The sequence below is a fragment of the Opisthorchis viverrini genome (assembly GCF_000715545.1).
Source record: "Opisthorchis viverrini unplaced genomic scaffold opera_v5_72, whole genome shotgun sequence".
Classification (NCBI taxonomy): domain Eukaryota; kingdom Metazoa; phylum Platyhelminthes; class Trematoda; order Opisthorchiida; family Opisthorchiidae; genus Opisthorchis; species Opisthorchis viverrini.
The window spans coordinates 1,103,255-1,119,237 of NW_008751728.1; the positions used below are offsets into that span (position 1 = coordinate 1,103,255).

General features: G+C 42.8%; 1 protein-coding gene across 1 annotated transcript in view; it reads left to right on the forward strand.

Moving 5' to 3' along the window:
• T265_04393 (hypothetical protein) overlaps positions 1–12,066 on the forward strand; it is a gene marked incomplete at both ends in the record, with an annotated part of 77,070 nt that extends 65,004 nt beyond the window's left edge. Inside the window, 4 exons of the mRNA XM_009169132.1 lie at positions 1,991–2,213; positions 6,411–6,679; positions 8,802–9,117; positions 11,352–12,066. Coding sequence (XP_009167396.1) covers positions 1,991–2,213; positions 6,411–6,679; positions 8,802–9,117; positions 11,352–11,761 — 1,218 coding nt within the window. The remainder of the gene's footprint in view (positions 1–1,990; positions 2,214–6,410; positions 6,680–8,801; positions 9,118–11,351) is intronic.
• Between the last annotated feature and the right edge of the window lie 3,917 nt (positions 12,067–15,983).

The window sequence follows — 15,983 nt, forward strand, 5'->3', positions numbered from 1 at the left end:
TATATATATATATACTAGCGAGAACTTTGTCTGGAACGCGTATAGATTGTGGGATCTTATCGTGTAAGACCTGAACATCGTAGATGAGTATGCCGCCTATTCATTTGAGCTCCAGCCACTCGAGAAAACGTGAAATTTTACCACACTGTCGATTATTTTTATTAGACATGTAATGAAAATGAATGTAAACACTCTAACTTGTTGCAAACCTGGCATCTAAGTTGACGCTGACATGTTCGGACATTTTTAGCTCGCGTACCACCAAATTGGGTCCTTTGGAGACAGCGAGCAGAAGAGGTCCCGTTCAGAGTTCTTAGAGAATCGTATGAACACTATTCGGCTGAAACTAGTGAATGAAGGGGATTTTTACTAAAGTACCCAGATTACGTCAGAAAATGTTTACATTTTATATGCGCAGATGTCAGAAATAATTTTCAAGCGAAATCCAAGCCTCTTGATTCTCCAGAGGTCTTTGTAAGAATAAATGCAAGCGGCACACTCAGGGTGAGCAACAAAAATATCACTTCAAGGTAAGGCATACAGTTCAGTTTCCACATGCTTACCTGTAGCGGTTGCTACAAGCGGCAGGTAAATTATGTGAGCATAAACTAGACTTCCCCGTAACCCCAAGGGGTTCTTCTAGGCATTGGGACTGACAGGTGCAACTCATTTCAGATCTACCCGATGGAGAACCAAAATCCCTATTTTCTCCGTACATATTCAAACAATTCTACTTTACGCAAGTTAGTTCATTGAAAAATACTTTGCTGGATACATCGTTTACAGTGGAGTCGGCAATCACTTGAAAACAGCCCATCAGTGAATTTTACAACTAGGCCTGGCTACTCCTTTACCGCAAAAGTGACTGTCATCCAGCCCATCCAATAGATGCATGTTGTTGCTTAAGCCGGAGTTCCGTAGGAACTCCTTTCAGTGCAGTGTACAGTGAACGCGGGTTTCGCTGGTGACCACTGAGTAGCAACTTGAAGTCCCTGCTCAGCTTATATGAAATACGGTCTAGTCGTTCAGCTCGTTTTCATTGTCAAAAATAGTGGCTTCGTAGTCAGGCAGATAGATGATGGTTTTAGTAACGACTAACGGAAAAGAGGAGAATGAAAACTAAACTGTCATTTCTCGAAGTTCCGAAAATGAATGAGAGAGCAAGAAAATCACTCAGCCTATTTATAGTGGCTGCTACATAGAGACCAAATATAGTGAAAGATTCTAGGTTTGACCGGCGGGCAACGGATTGTAAGTTGCGAACATTACTATTGCAATGTATCTGGTGACAATCTTCAGTTTCTTCTTGCTACTATTCCCCTGGAATTTGTTTATCCAGTTGCTTAGTTGGTTTGACTATTTTCTGCCCATCAGTATTCCAAATTGTGAATTCCTCAACTTTTTCGATTTAGATAAACTGACAGAGTTGACTGTTTATGGGTAGAGTAAGGAAGAAACTAGCAGTAAAGTCGATAACACATTCAATCAGCGACCACAACCCGATTCACTCCTAGTCCTCCTTTGAATGTTACTACGACGTGGTTTACGCCTTCTGTTAGTACAACGAATTGATCGGATCAAAGTGTTATCAGCGTACCACTGAAACAAAACGACTGCTCAGATGATATTCCTATCACTCTGGAGTGCTCATTTTCATGCGAAACCATCCTTAAAAATCCAAAGTACGTCTGCAGCGTAATTGTAAGCCAGGCTAACAAGTCAGCTTACTTTCAATAAGCCAGCCATCCCTCGTACTTTGTCTGGTTCCACATAGAGAGGATCATAAAAAGTCGGACAGCACACGCTCGTCGGTCTTCAATATAACGAAAAACGACTGGCAAGTGAATCGTCGACCAGGTTTCAAAAGTTGTTCTTAAACATTTTTCAAAGTAAGCTCATCATCCGAAACTGTCGGCAATAGATGCGTGCAGCAACTGGTCTCGCATCGACATCTTACCTTACTCCTAGACTTGCCTTGTTTCGATTCTAGCAAACGAAATTTCCCACATACAAACGCATGTGGCAGTTCATGAGTTCACAGAAAGGTGTGATGATGAATAGCACGGAAGAAGCTATTCGTCGAGTCAAACGTGAAGAGTACGCTTACATCTTGGAATCGACCATGAATGAATACTACACGAAACGAGACTGTGAACTGATGCAAGTCGGTGGACTTCTGGACTCTAAAGGATACGGAATCGGGTTACCAGAAGGTGAGAATGAAGAGTGAAACAATCTGGTCTGTAAACTGTTTGTACTGGGGCCATGAATATTGTCCAAAAAGGTTTTTTTCTTCCAGTTTATTCGGGCATCTCCCCATTGTTTTCAAAAACTAAGACGCTGAAACGATGCGGCGCGTAAACCAAATCGAATGCGGGTTCATGAAACCTACACGAAGTGGTTGCGGCCCATTGCGCAAACGATCAAAACACTAATTTTCTCAGAGGACGTGTTCACGATGAACGGGTTGGCCGTACTAGTTCTTGGAATTGTTGCCAATCAACTTAAAAACAGTTAACCCATGGTTTGAAAACTGCTATAGAAGAAATTTTCAGTTTTGTTAAATTGTGAACCGTGGGGTACACAACGCCCAGTTTATTTTCCATCACTAGTAGAAACGAAAAATGCTGTGGATTATCAGGAATTTCGATGAATTTGAAATCGAAAAGATGGAGAATATTGCTATGACAAAAGGGGTGTGGTAAATTCTGAGAATTAAATCACTGTTTGGGTCTATCTAAATGAATGTGACAGGGTTTGATCAGACGAGGCTCAACATAAGTCAACAGTTAACGATATTGTTTGCAATAACGGAGCCACTTTCCATATTCTCCAGCCCTAATGAATTTTAAGGATTTGTGAGAATTCCACGAGTGGTGATTTAGTCAGAATGTTCGAATATGCTTAGGAGTCGAATTGTCTATTGCTGACAGTCTTTATGAGCTAGCCGGCCGTTTCTGAAGTTTTACACAGGAACATGGAAAATTATTAGGCCAGAAATTGTTAGGTATAAATCTATTGTCGTGATACAACTCGCTTTTACCATATGCAAACTTCGCTGCACACAGTCATGTACTGTACTTTTTCCGTATACATAACATCGATAGCCGGATTCTTAAAGTGTCCCCAGAGAATGCTGCTCCGTTTAAACTTTGTATTTTCTTCCTGAAGCTTGTTGTTTGTGTTGTCAAGACTTTGTTCAAGATTTAGTCTTACACGTGCGCTTGCAGTCTCGTGATGATCCATTTCGCGATTTTCGTGTTGCCTCAAGAAGCTCCATCGTTATTCCGTGTAGTTCGTGAATGTGCCCGGAGGGCAGGAGTGGGAAACCATCAATTTAGCCTAAGGACGATTGAATGGTTTGCCAGAACCTGAGTACATCCGCAGCCCAACTCCTGCATGACGGACACCGTCCTATGTTCGTCTCGTAGAGGCGAGCATTTTCATAACCCGACACGGTGGTTCGCTTGTCTGCCAGGGTCACTTAGTATAAGAACTCATCGGGATTTGGCTTCTGATATTAGGTGCAATGGCTACCTTTAATCTGAGTGCATTTGCATTTGATGGTGACCATGCACGTGCCACCATTTATTGTGAAGTTTATAGTTCTTGGACTGGCTCCTAGGCTCGACTACGACAACGAACTTAGGGAAAGCGCACTCCGTACATTCTTGTGGATTCACGACTTGGGTGCGAAGATGTCTCACATAATAAAGCAAAAAGATCGATCTCTCACGATCACTCAACATTTTTTACTTCAATGATACGCAACTCAGTGAGTGGGAGATTTACCGCCCACCTGTGCGGTTTTCAAGCTTTTCACAACCGTTGAGCTGCTTAATCACCTGACTTCCGTTTGACTAGTAATAGCAGCTCATGTCTTTAAATTAGCGCTCCCTGTTCATCATTTTTCTGTCGAATGAACCGGATGAATTTGCTGCATACATATTGTTTCCAACCTCCCTATTCTGTTCGATACATGAACAGCTTTTCTAATTTTCGTTACATATAAAGCATCAACCTGTCAGTTTTATTAGATCAATTAAATGGGCTGCCTCCAGGAACCGTCGTATAATTCAGTGCCTTGTTTTTTCTATCACGATTAAATCTGTGCTTAACGCTTCAAAACAGCTCTGATATTTTTTGAATGGACATTACTGATGCGCTTTTAAAACAGTCGGCTCATGCTCAGTTTTCCGACAATTCCCTTGGAAATTTGTAAGTGGAATATGGTTGAGATACTGATTTTCTGGTTCCTAAACATTTTTATTGTCAAGAGCCAAAAGACTAGCTCTAATAGCGTAATGAGAAATGAATATCAGAGCCCTCGGATGATTTACTGTCGGCGTTTTCTCTCTTACCATTTCAGTAGTTTAATATGAGCATCCACGTATTCCGGGTTAGCTTTTAGAGTCAGTTTAGTTTGCTCTATATCTCGCTGTGTCACGATTTACTGTGGCGTTTTCTCTCTTACCATCTCAGTAGTTTAATATGAGCATCCACGTATTCCGGGTTAGCTTTTAGAGTCAGTTTAGTTTGCTCTATATCTCGCTGTGTCACACTGACCAGGCAGAATTAACCGGCATAGATTTGTGTTAAAACGCGCTGTTGTAATTCTGTCTATTCAGATTTGATGAGGAAACTATATTGATTATCTGATCGAAACAATAAGTGTTAACCAGAATAAGCTCATATTGACTTGGTTGCATGCATGCAGATAATTCAGTTCTGGGTGTTGAAACAATATGGATGACAGTCCGACCGCATGTGAAACACGAGAGAAAATACAAAAGAAGTCCTCAAAAAGACATTAATTTTGTACCAGTTTTCCTGTCAAATCAAAGATCCTTCCGACTGCTTGTTTTGAGTTTATTCGGAAAGAAAATACGGCATGGGGTTTGATGAACTGTTGAAACTGTTGCATCAAATTCCGCTCCCAAACGTTCCCTCTATGCATAGATGATGTAATACAACCTAATTCTTGAAAGGCAGTTTCTTCAAAACATCTCCTGGAACACCTGATTAACAATTCTAAGTTACTCTCATTGGTTTTCGGAGGAAGGAAGTTTGGGGCGATGGAAGAACCAGTCATTCTTTATGGGTGACATTGGTTACTTCATGTGCTTTGCGTGCTGCAGCACCGTTTGACTAGCAGAACTCTTTTGCTCAAATGTGTGTTGCATGGAAGCGATTGAAAGGTGGATTATATGAAGTATGGGAGTCCTGGTTGATAAAATCAGCCAGACAGACATCTGCCGCCTCGCCGTACGTGGACCCGGAGACTCGATTCACTCACAGCCAACGATCTGGAATGTTCTTTCGATGTACAGCTCTCTGGCTTCGTCCTTTGTTAGGAAACGGGAACGATTCAGCACCAATTTACCGGCTAAATCATTGCTTCAAGTGCGTGTCTGCCTTTTGCTTTCCTAATTTCCGGTAAACATAACTGTGGGAACTGGAACCAACGTACCCTTGGTACATTTTTTATTGCTGAATAACCGAACTCATTACTGGGCACTCTTTCGCCTATCCCTATTCCTGTGCTTCAGAGTACATCAAATGCTAGTTGAATGCATCCATCTATATATAGCAAAATGCCGTTTTTTGGCATTAGCCTATCTATTTTCTTCAAATACTTATTGATTCGCTGGTTAAAATTGCTCAACTTTCCACATTTCCTCGCTCTTTGAACCAGATCTTGACGCTGCAGAGTATCCTTTAAGTTTAGGCAGATTTCAGGATATTAATATCTCAGGTTACTTTCATCGGTCGCTACATTTGTAGGTAAAAGCTAGAGAAACAAAGAGTGAACAGTACACATCTTATGATGAAAGTCCGAGCGGGGTCATTTCCAGAGTAAACCGGTGGCCCGAATCAATGATTGTACATGGTGTTGTCTATTACGGTCTGATTAAAGATGCACTACAAAAGAAACTAGAAAATTCGATTTTTGGTTTCGCAATACGGTCTTGAAGGGTCAAAAGGAACCAACCCTGTCGCACGACTAATAACTGCCAATTACACGTCATTGTTTTCAAGCTGTTATCCGCCGTATGCAAGTGTTCAAAAATTCTCTCAGAAAGGCGCCATCTCGTTCTACTTATGGATGTTTCACTGCAACTGAAAATCACCTGACATGGTGCCCCGTTACACAGTGAAACCTATATCATCTCTTTGAAGAGAACAAGCGTACCTGAGCGGCCGGAACCTCGCGACTTTGGGTAGATATTGAATATACTCTTACCCAGTTGGCAATGTGATCGCACTTTAGAGATAAGCATAGTAGGTCCTTTTTATTCTCATTTGCTAAACTGGATTTTCTTCGAATTCTTCAATAACGCTTCTAATACCCGATAACTTTCAGAATATTGCGCTAATAAAAAAATTGCGTCTCATTCAAAACCTTACAGGTTCAAAATATCGGGACCCAATCTCTGAGACAATTCTCAAACTGCAACACAGTCAAACCATTGACAAACTGAAATTCCGCTGGTGGCAAGAGATGGACATCAACGTGTCTTGTGATGCGAAACAAACGAAAAAATCAGATACCACTTCACTAGGCGTAGAAAAAGTTGGTGGTTGTTTTGTGATGCTACTGATCGGAATGGGAGCATCGTTGATTGTCAGTCTGTTTGAATTCCTATACGACGCTTATCAGAGGATGGCACACAGTAAGGTAAGCTCGGGCATAATCTGTTTTCGCATGAATAGGTTGAGTATCGTAGAGTCTAAATTCAGTAAGTGACATTATTCGAAGTGAGTTCTGATGTAAGCTAACTGGAGAAAATGTATTCAACCTATCGGAAAAAGTTTAAGAAGTTGCAGAAGATCCTGGTAAATAGTCAGCAATTTTTAATTGGACAGCATTTCGATTTTGAGACAGAAGCTTCATCAGGCCCAGTGAGCAGGTTACCAAATCGGTCAGGTTTTAAGGCAGACGGAGAACCAATCAGTAAGTCAGTCCTCTTCAGATTATGACACTAGATCGGTGTTGAGTGTCAATTAACGGCTCTTATCGGTTAGTGTGGTTGCCAAAATTGTATCGATGGGTTGGAGGATTTTCAAATTAGTTTTGATCGGTTTTCGTTCCCTACTCTTCCACTTGAGGGTGCGCCAACTGATGATTCACCGCGGATGCCACTGGCAGATTTTCGTGGGTCTTCGTGAGCTTGTGGGTGTTGCGACAATTAGGTCGGGGAGAGGAGGTGGTTAAGTGGAATTCGAATCATGACTACTTCTCCTTCTGATAATCGCATACCAACACGTGTTAGCTCGACTGATCCAAGACCGTTTTCCACACGCTTGCCGGTTCAACGGCTTTTATTCTGTTAATACTGGGATGCTTATTTACCGCATCTACTGCCTCGGCTATCAGTCTCTGTGAGGTGAACTTTTGTCCTCGCCTCCAAACCTCAATATTTGCTAGATCTATTTTGTGTCCCGTGTCCAGTGCGTGTTCCGCTATTGCCGGGTCTTTCAGTAACACTTGACATTCATCTGCGTTTCTTGGTGGCCTGTTCATTTTTCTACTATGCTCCCCGATTCTGGTGAGTAGCTCCCTGGCCGTCTGTCCTATATAAATCTTGGTGCAGTCGTTACACTTAATTTTGCAGACAGTCCCTGGCTGTTTGCCGGGAGGCCATCCTTCAATTGTACATGCAGAGCGCAGTGTTACCCATCTGGAAAGCTACTCTCATGTTAACCGTGTTTAGAATCCTTCGAATGACCTCCGATGTCCCTGGTTTATATGGAATAACAGCATTCCCGATCCATTCCCTGTTGAGTTTTGCTACCGGTTCCAATACCCTTCTCTATTGGCGCCTAATCAAGCTACTGGATATCCACTACCCCGAAGTTTTCTATTTACTTCAATTTAGGCCGCTGTCCGATCAGCTTCTTCTGTGCACAGGGCCCTTACATGCCTACACATTGTTGAGGTAATACTGGCGAATACCGACTTCGAATGGGCAGACGAGTAATTCAAAGAGTAGCAGACAAGTAGTAGATTAAGGAACAAAAACCGATCAGAACTGATTTGAAACTTCTCCGACCCATCAATGCAAGATTTTGGCAACCACACTGACAGACAAGGACCGCTAATTGACACAACACTAGTCTAGTGTGACAAGGTCTTACTGGTTGGTTTTCCGTATGCAAGATTCAACCACACTGACAGACAAGGACCGTTAATTGACACAACACTAGTCTAGTGTGACAAGGTCTTACTGGTTGGTTTTCCGTCTGCCTTAAAACCTAGCTAATTTGGTGACCTGCTCACTTGGTCCAATGGGGAAAATGTACTCCCCAATGGAACCTTAGCTGTGAATCAGGCACCACTTCACTGTGCTCTTAAGTTCACGCTGATGTATTTTGAAGGTCAATAAACCATGCATTACTACCATAACAGCCAGAACTGCATCCCTTGTAGCAGTTGCATCTGACCGTATGCCCAATTAGCCTCTATTTGTGTTGGGCTTATCAAGCAATGCATACCGTTCAAATTCACAATTCAAGTGCCCACTTGAAGAATAAGTCTTTCCAAACACTTGTCAATCTAGACATACTGGAGGCTTGGAAATGTAATACTTTGGAGTTTACATTACAAACTCGTCACAGTCATTTGTGCTTCGCATTTTCGCTAACTCACAACCACAGTCTCTACTCGACTTCAATGCCCTAAAAGGGTACCCGCATACCAGATTGGTCAAACGGAAGTAATAAGTACACAAACGTTTCCTCTTCGAAACAATGAACTTTCTGGCCAAGTGCTTTGTTTTTCCTTGTTGCTTGCCTTACAGCGTTCTCTGCATGAAGAAGTTGCCCGCACTTTCCGCTTCTCCACCACCACCTCAAGCCTACGAAGTCGAATGGCGGAGGAAGCAACCAAACTCCCACCGATCCATTTGAGCGGGTGTGTTACGGGAGAGAAGACGAATTTTGGCTCTGTCCTTGCTTACGCACCATGTTTACCACCACCTGAGTTCCCTCCACCAAAACCAGGACTTTCCTACACAAACTTCATTAAAACACCGGTCATTGCAGACAGGCCACAATTTGGTGTGGGATCCGATTCGTCGTCCAGTGCTCCTGCAATAGAAATCAAGCCAAGACCAGGTTTGTGTTGGAATCAACCGGTCGCTCACATTTCTGTCATGTGCACCTTCTGTTATGTGCGGTGCATAGTTAAAAGTGTAGTTAGAACAATTTGTTCAGGCATATCTAATTTATTCACACCCAATGACCTAGAATATGTAGTTCAAAATTTTAAGAAAATGTATCTTTTGTGAAAAGCCTCACTAAAATCTGATAAAGAACATCACCCCTCGTAACATGTATCAAGGCGTCATGTGTTTGGGAGGATCAAACATAAGACTGTATTTGAAAAAATCCATGCCTCATGTAATTTCGCACAGTCCGAGGCAGACTGTACTTCAGAATCAACAGACTTGCAGTTCTTGTGTTTTACATCATCATCTTCCGGAGCTCATGTAGACTACACAACTCAATTTTGAGGAATTTGTACAAATATAAGTGGCTCTATCAAAACGAACTCTGCACACCCAATCCCAGTTAAAACTGAGTGTGACCCACGGTTTCCTCCGCCAGGTAACTGACTTTGTTGTAACAGACTTCATCACTTTACCCAACGTCTTTCAGCACATCTAAGGTTCAGTTGACTTAGAGGCTACTCAACGGCTCAACAGTTTGCACATGCGAGTTGAATAGCAGAATTACTACCCATGAAAGCCTGACCGTTCGGTTCATGGCACGAGATTCGCCTCATCGTTCCTCCGTAGTCTCGAAGTCTAAATCATTTATGTGCTGTCGGTCCCAAAGATTCCACAAGTTTATGTCAGACAGAATTAGTTCTATGTAGTCCTACCAGTTGCACATGAGGCAGACGTTGATATGCTGACTTCGTTAGCATATCAGCTGTGTTCATACGCATGATGTAACTGTGCGCTATAAGTCAGGTGGATACCTTCATGCCACTCAAGATAGTGTTCACTGATGATCGTATGATCTTATCCTCCATTACAGGATACTCCATTTCATCGTATGGTATTCCATGCGGAAGGAAACCAGAGTGAAATATTAAGGGACAGGGAAAGGTGTCGGAAATGCACCTGACCTTGTGAACATTTTACATAAATAGTAGACACGAATTTTGACGTAAGAAAGCAAAGTTTACATATAACATGCTCACAGACCATTGTCTCAGGACTATGGCTCTTCTAGGCTGGTATGAACAACAATGAGAAATTTTTGTACGATTGTGGAGTCAGGAGTAACATAGGAGAATATGTCCAGAAAAAGAAGCTCTGGTGGCTTGGTCATGTACTGCAAGTTCTGAGGCGCAATCTGACCAGAAGCGTGCTGATTTCTCTGCCTACCTTGGGCTGGGAAAAGCATGGAGTTGGTTAAACCTTGATCTGACAGAAAGTTGTGAAGGGGTTTGCGATTGGTGCAATCCGCCTTCCAAGACGGAATTAAAGTGATCCCTCATGTGCTGGTCTCGAGCGGTAGCCTGACTTATTTGGAAATCGGTGTCAATGGTGGTCTTCTTTTTAGTTTCTATAGTTTCTGATAACCGAGTGTAGACGTAGCACCTTGTGATGCTTGTAATAGGCTAGCAACGAGTACCCCACTTCTGTTCTATTTCATAACAAGGTCTCTAAATAAATCATATTCGTACGATAGCGGGACGTCAGTTTACAGCACTTATGCTCAACTCAGACGATGATGACGATAATGACGGCCTCTTACTGACAGTAATTTCTGCTGGCGATTTTCCGGATGTTTTGTGTCACTAGACCAGGCAGCTAGGCACCGTGAGGGTGTTACAGCTAAACGATTTTTTACTTCCGTCATTAGAAACTCCGGTTGGTATCAGCGTTGTAAAACGCTTGGTTCTAGGCATCTTAACATTGTTCGTAGGCTCGCCTACGTTGACGACAGGTTGGTAAGCGTTGCTGCAACCGTCGATTAGACGCCATCAGTGTGATATTATTTGGCCAACCATTGCTATATACGTTTATAACCCATGATTATCTTACAAATTCATACAGGAATGTATGAACTGCCCATTTAAACACGTACTGAGGTTGTTTACTCGAAAATTGACAAAGCAATTTTCAAGCAAACCGCAAACAGATGAGCAAACAGTAAATTCATCACAGGCTACTAGGTTTCCACTGGTTAATCAGAAAACTCAAGCACCTTCAGTTAACCTCTGCATTTCGTGAGCTGGATCCCGCATCGTACCGTAGTGTGCGGAAATAAACAACTCTTTTATTGTGTTAAGTAACCGCCTCCTTCATCTTGACGCATCTGTTTCTTCTTTGTAGACAGCGTGGTTGACGCCAACGATCTGAATGAACCAGCTGTCCACGACAGTGACTCACGTTTTATCTTCCAACAACAACACCCTCAACAACAAAGACAGCCACTGCCAAGCTACCCAGTCCATCGCTATCCAGAGCCCACTGTCGACAATGGTTTCATGAGACCACCTGGTCTCTATCCACCTGACGAGAACGTGGATGAATTTGTTGACGACAGAACGCAGCAACAATGGCTCGCGGGACCCAGTCCTAACTCCATAGGGCTTCCTGATCAGTATCCGTTGACTGCCCAACCGCCCTTGCGCAATATTTCAAGCAATAACTGGGATGATCCGATTATTGATCACAGATTGGGATCACGAAGCACTTTGAGCAACGCACCAGACTTTCTCATCAAAAAGGTGTCTTGTTGAGGACGCTATTAGACTACTAGTGTATCTTCACAAACCAGTTTACGTTCCGCCATTCGTCTATCAGATCATTTTTGTGGACACATATTATGTCTGGTTGTCGACTCTGCGCCGGGTCGTCAATGGGTGTTCCTGTGGCGCCTATTCCGCACAGCATTCGTGAACAGATTACCGTAAAATTTAAAACTTGATAGTTTCCCGAGCTTTTGTTGTCCCTTGTTTGGTTCATTTTTTCAAAGTTATGTTATTTGTCTGAGGTTGTTTTACCTCATTATCGTGTCCAGTTTGTGGAAGTAAAATTATGCCCAATCGAATTTGTGTAGCTTGTGGTCTAGCTGATGGTCTTTGACCGCTGTAAACCTTAGCCCGTTAAGTGCCTGAGGCTAGATTGTTTCTCAATGTGATTCAAACACAGCGCTCAGAATCCGCAAAAGCTTTGGAGAAACAAGCGGGTTCGACTGTAGTTTGCTTCTTTGAAACTGGATCCCTGATGTGTGCTCCTTCCTCGGTAAGCAGTGAAATTTACTCTTCCCGTAATTTTGCCACAAAAACATGAGTGCTTCACATAGCGGATCCCAAGCTTGTTTTACTGTTCTTCGATGAATTCATCCGGTTTGATAAACGCATGGTTTTCTCAACATCCCTAAATTTCACCTAGTTTCACACCCGTTTTCACCGTCAATCCTGACCGTACTGATCCGGAACGGGTTGCCAATTGGTATTGATGCAGCGTTGAAACAGAGGGAACTTTTGGTGGCTTGAGCTGAACGAACTTATCTAGAGACGCAAGCTACCTTATGAGGAGGCCACAAAGTTGCGCAAGTATACATTTAGGCAACGGGTTGCCGTAGTTCTTGGTTGTGAAGCAATAAATTTTAAGCACTCCTAAAATCCGTTGTAAAATCAAACTTCCACAATGAAAAATGAAAAATGAAACAATTTAAAAAAAAGCTACCCCCTTACCGCTACCTCTTTGATTTACTTAAAACACCTTATACCAGGTTTCTCCCAGCTAAGTCCCTACCCTAAACCACCATGTAAAATGCCGACTTGCATTACTGCACAAGCCGACTTTTACGTTCTGCCCGATGATTTATAGGGACTGTCACTGGTCCCCACGAAGCTCCTACAATGCAGCCTCTATTAAACCGGAATTTGAACATGAGCCTTCTGGTCCCCAGAAGCTCCTACAATGCAGCCCGCTATTAAACCGGAATTTGAACATGAGCCTTGGAGCCCCACGTGTTTTGCACTCATGCGGAAAATGGCAGCTCCAATTTTTTCCAGTCGTCTTAAACCTTGATGCCGAGTGCCCCACAAATCGTCTTGGGTAGATTCTCTCTCATCCGACGTTTGCTATTTGGGTACAAGCTGTAAGATTTACTTGTGGTGGATGGCGTGAGGCTCGGGCAGACGGCGACCGAGAAAGCAACTTCCACTGGACCATGGTTTGGAAACCCTGTCAAGAATCACCCCTTGCCCGGTCTTTTAACTCGGTGTCCGCTGGCTGTACATAGTTTAAAAGCATGCCATCCATGTTCAGTGTGGGGGGTTCAGTTTGGAAACGCTTCCAAGAACCGTCTGGAGAGCGCATCGGACGTCCCAAGTGGGGATGTACCAAGGTGACGGCCTGGAAATGTCAATTAAAAGCTCTTCCAGCAAAATGAAATGCTCATATGAGTATGGGGTGCGCACCACTCACTTAAGTCTTCATATCTTTCGTATTCTTATGTTTATCTAGCAGAGCATATTTGAAGCCAAATACCGTCCCAGTCACCGCTCCATAGCTTCCGAAGCATTGTTGGACACACGTGTGAAGGCAAATAAAGTTCTTTTATCCCAGATATCGAGCCTCACAATCATAGAGTAAGGGTGATCATACGAATGTCTGATGTATAATTGTATTCAGGTACATTGTGCTAGGTTCATATGCCATACAAGGGTACCAACAGCAGTTTCATGCCGATCTTTTATGAACAGATTCATTTACTTTGTTATGTCGGATGATTAAGATGGATCCAAAAGTTACTTAAGTACACACCACGGCTTTTGTTAGTATAATAATTAAAAAAGAAATTCGTAAAAAACACAAATGGCATAGCTTGAAGATTCTGTGATGCCCATGCCTTATATCGACGTACGTAGCCGTGTTGTATTGCACCAAAGCCTACTTAGTCAAACAAACATACGCACCTACCCACTACTCCCAGAAGTGAACATACATAATGAAAAATATATGTATACAGGGGTTCCTAACCCTTGACTAACAGCATGCAGGACTAGCGCCAAAATACTATCTATCCGCCATGCACCACTTGTTAACTTGCAGCTGAGAACAGTATGCATCTTGCTTGATCAATCAAAACTGGGACCAGCTTCAGTGGAAGAGGTACACAGGACCATTGTCCAGAAAGTTCACGAGGTTGACGCGATGTTCGTCCTAAAAACAGCACGTGGTTGTATGGGCTGCAAGCTACCCAAAGGTATCGGGCGTCTGCTGTAAAGAAGGTCCCAACCGTCTTTGAAGAAGTTGACCGCTGCAGAAACAGAAGATGAGCTGGTATTTTGTAAGGTGCGGAACCACTTAAATCATAAATCTGCCAATAGATCATGAACGCCATTCTCCAGATCGCCCGGAAAAAACAGAAATCTACTCTTCAAATACATGAGACATCACCGCAGAAACAAGCCATCCGCCATGAGATACAGTAACGGGGAACACAGGAGTGACTCAACAATGGTATCTTAGGTTTACAGAGAACACTATGCAAGTCTATATTCATCCCATGCGTCCTAGTCACATCCCAACTTGTCAAGGCGTCACTACGAATGGCTTTTAACCGACTTGGTCCTCACTGTGGAGAACATTTGTCAACTCTTACACAAGATAATAATAAAAGCTTTATTTCCTAACTTGTAGGGAACATGCAGATTGAGGCATGATCGGGTCGTAACAACATAAAACGGCGGGAAACAACAACGGGGGGGAATGTACAACCAAAGAGGCATGCTTACTACGTGAAAAGTCATCGCAATAATGATAACCGAAAAAACTAGGTCCGACTAGTTCAAAGATGAAGCCGGCTGATATGAGCAAAAAGTAAGGACCGTTGCTGGCCATGGGCGGTTGAGTAAATGGCCAGTCACAACAAGCAAAAATGGAGATGGAATAATTTGAAGTAGAAGCAAATGGCAAGTTTTGCCTCGAAAATATGGTTTAACTCGGAATTAAGTAGACTCACTAGTACCACCGTTGTAGGGAAGAAATGAGCTTGTGGATGAGGCAGACCTAAATCACAGCAGAAATCCAGTTTGGTTAAATCCGAACGAAGTTTTCATCGGGTTAGAATGAACTCGTTCCACAGGCACCTGGGGCCAAGTGAAAAATTCGCTCTTAGTTGCAACTACAGGCTCCCGTGGGAAAAGATGTTGCGTCGAGATTCTGAAAAAATAGTTGCGAGAGTGCCTGCATATTGGGTATGGCAGTGCTATGCTATTGTGGCATTTTGTACCCTTTTACTTCCATTATAATACTACGTATTTCATCAATTGCATAATCGTTTTTTGTTTGAATACGAAAAACTGCGAAAAACGCGCACTTGTACAATTTCACATAATACATGCGTGGTCACGTGCTTCGATTCTCTCTCTTCTGATTTCACTCGCGCTTGCAGCGGTCATTCGCGAGTCTCATGTACTAACTGTGGTACCAAAACATCTCAAACATCTTCGGAATCTATTATATGTGGGAACCGTTCACAAGAAGACCTCTGGACCAACATAATTGGATTATTTTTTATTCGTCGACCTGGGCCAACGATGAACTATTTTAAAGAGAACAATTGTTAGGGAGTCTGTTCCATCTGATCCCTTTGTTTTTGCATACCCAACCTAGCGTAATTATTTTTACCTCTTTGCCACACACTCCTTGTAAACTAACTTACTCGGTAGCCAGACCACCACAAATTTGGTGAGTTCAAGTATGTCTAGATATTTCTTTGAGAGCTTTTCCTTTCAAGTCGTCGTAATTTTGTTTCCTTTGCCCGGTTATTATGGAGGCACACTTTGATTCAGCGGATTTAATCGAGAATGCGATTAGCATACTTTTACCAGACTACAATCCACGCAACCCCAGGGTATGGTTTCACCAGGTGAAGGCCGTTTTTGCTACCCGACGCATCACTTCCCAAGTCACCCGGTTTTCCTATGTTGTCCAGCATCTTCC